Raw genomic sequence first — 2925 nt, 5'->3', positions numbered from 1 at the left:
ACAACAACAGTTAAATGGCCTCAAAATCAGCTCATCAAACGTCATCACCATGGACCAGTCACAAGCCGATAAAATTCTCGGTATGTATTGGAACTCCAATCACGATGTATTCGAATTTCATTTCAGGTTCTACAAGATATGTCGTGAGGTTATCCAATGCATACGTGGGCCAACCAAACGAGAATTGCTTGCCATAGCCATGTCTATTTACGACCCCTTTGGCCTCTTGGCAAATGTCACTATTGTCGTTAAGATTCTTATCCAAGCTACATGGAAACTGAAAATTGACTGGGATGAGTATTTGCCACCAGAACTAGAAAAGCAGTGGATAATGTGGTGGTCGGCGTTTCAGAGCGTGAAAGAGTTTGTGGTCCCAAGGTGCATTTCCCCTCGCTACTCAACAGCAGATGACATACAGCTACACATCTTCGTAGATGCAAGTGACACCGCGTATGCTGCGGTGGCATATCTACGTATCAAGCAAGGTGATAGCATCGACGTAGCGTTTATATCTGCAAAGTCAAGGTGTGCTCCCAAAAGAGAAACGTCAGTACCACGATTAGAATTGCAAGCTGCTGTGATGGGTAGCCGCCTGAGAATCTCACTGGAAGAGTGCTTAGAGCGAGAAGTTCACAGTGCCACATTTTGGAGCGATTCCAAAACGGTCCTGCTATGGATTCGCTCAACCAAGCGCGAATTCAAGCAATTCGTCGCCAATCGTATCGCAGAAATATTAAGCAGTACGACACCTGCGCAATGGCGGTGGATACCATCTGCAAGCAATGTGGCAGACGCAGCTACAAAAATTAAGCCATCACCAATATGCCAATCCGACTCGATATGGGTAAAGGGTCCAGATTTCCTGTATTCAGACGAAGACATGTGGCCGAAAGAACCTCTGCACCTATATTCAGAACATTGTGCCAAAGAAGAGTCCAAGAAATGTATGCTAGTTACAGCCAACAAAGCGGTACACATTATAGAAGTACACAAATTTTCGTCGTATCTAAGACTGTTAAGAGTAACTGCCTGGGTTAAGCGCTTCGTCGGTAACTTGCAAGATAAGCAGCACCAACGAGGAGAACTCACAGCCGAAGAGCTAAATAAAGCCGAAATCTACATTTGCCGACAAGTTCAACTTGAAGTTTACCATGAAGAAATCAGTATTTTACAAAATAAGAAATGTTTGCCGAAGTCAAGCGCACTATACCAGCTTACGCCAAAGTTGGATGATGATGGCGTCTTACGTATTAATGGTAGAATCGACGCAGCCTATTGCTTACCATATACAGCTCGCCATCCAATAATACTGCCAAGTAGCCATTACCTTACGACCCTAGTGATGGATCACTTCCACAGGAAAAGACATCATCATAACGACCAATTAACAATTAACGAAATGCGACAGCATTTCTGGATACCACGGTCCCGTTGCCTCTTAAAAGCAGTTAAAAGAAAATGTCCTGTATGTATTCGCAGTAGCGTTAAGCCAGTTATGCCGCTGATGGGTCAATTGCCTCCCGATCGCCTCACGCCATATGTACGACCGTTTTCATATGCGGGTGTTGATTACTGTGGACCATTTTTCGTTGCCATTGGCCGTCGCCGTGAAAAGCGCTGGGTAGCGCTATTTACATGTCTTACCACGCGAGCGGTGCACATTGAGGTCGCTGAAGATCTGTCAACCGACGCCTTTATTATATGTCTGAGGAATTTCGTCAACCGCAGGGGTGTACCTGTTCGCCTGAGAAGCGACAATGGCACAAATTTTATTGGGGCGCAGCATGCACTCGAAAGGGATCAGCAACTCTTCGATTTCGATGTCATACAACAAGAAACCGCTAAGGAGAGAATCGAATGGGTTTTCAACTGCCCGGCTCATCCAGCATCAGGAGGATGCTGGGAACGTCTGGTGCAATGCGTTAAGCGCATTCTCCAGAGGGTCCTCAAAGACGAAGCACCACGCCTTGAGACATTCCGCAGCGTACTTATAGAGGCGGAAAACATAATTAATAGCCGTCCTTTGACAGATATCCCGGTGGCAGTCGACAATCCTGAGCCATTGACACCGAATCACCTTTTACTGGGCTGCTTAAACTCCACACAGACACCAGCGGCAAGCCAGGAAAACATCTGCTTACGCAAACAATGGCGCATAGCGCAAAATTTAAAAAACCGCTTGTGGAAACGGTGGATAAATGAGTATTTGCCGCAACTGCTCACTCGTCCGAAATGGCGCGAAGAAGTCCAGCCATTTAAGGTGGACCAGTTGGTTGTGGTATGTGACCCGCAACTACCAAGAAGTCAGTGGAAAACGGGTCGTATTACAGAGGTCTTCACTGCGAAAGACGGGCAGGTGCGAAGTGCAACAGTACAGACGAGCCACGGCCTCCTGCGTAGACCGGCATGTAAGCTAGCCGCTTTAAAGCTGTGAATTCCCAAGGATTCACGGGGAGGTGGAATGTAACTGCACCATTAGCATCTTAACAAAATACTTCCCTGTGCGTTGCTGAATATTATACTCTCTTTCTTCTCATCATTATTCTTATTTATGCCATTTCATGCATTTTTATCATTCGCCTTTTATCCTTATATTCATTCGTTCCTTTAATCTATTCGTTGTGAACCATTCGATATAATTTGAAAGTTCAGTTAAGTACTGGACGCCACCAAAGTGTAACACGCTTACGCGTTAAATTGTCAGTTAATAAAGACAAAAATATACTTAATAAATTTCGTTTTAGTTTAAATTTGAAAAGCTAAAGTTTCGCCGACATAAGTTTACACTTTGCGTCCAACCTAGCTAGCCACCATCATAGTGATCGGAGTCTTTTTCGAGATTCATACGAAACCGTCGCCTTGTAAACGTCGTGCATAGCCGCACAAATCACAGCGAGTCAATCTGTACGCAGTCAGCGTTTCGAA

At 45.1% G+C, this 2925-nt stretch overlaps 1 protein-coding gene across 1 annotated transcript; it reads left to right on the top strand.

Annotated features, from left to right (window-relative positions):
- Nucleotides 1–2892, top strand: LOC118734973 (the record flags this gene model as incomplete). The annotated part of the gene is given in 1 exon segment (XM_036464568.1): nucleotides 1–2892. A coding segment is annotated over 1 exon segment (2434 nt), but the record flags the coding sequence as incomplete, so codon positions are not given.
- Nucleotides 2893–2925: the final 33 nt, after the last annotated feature.

This window comes from Rhagoletis pomonella, unplaced genomic scaffold, assembly GCF_013731165.1.
Source record: "Rhagoletis pomonella isolate Grant_MI unplaced genomic scaffold, Rhpom_1.0 Rhpom_scaffold_00003, whole genome shotgun sequence".
NCBI lineage: Eukaryota > Metazoa > Arthropoda > Insecta > Diptera > Tephritidae > Rhagoletis > Rhagoletis pomonella.
This window is presented reverse-complemented; position numbering and strand designations above follow the sequence as displayed.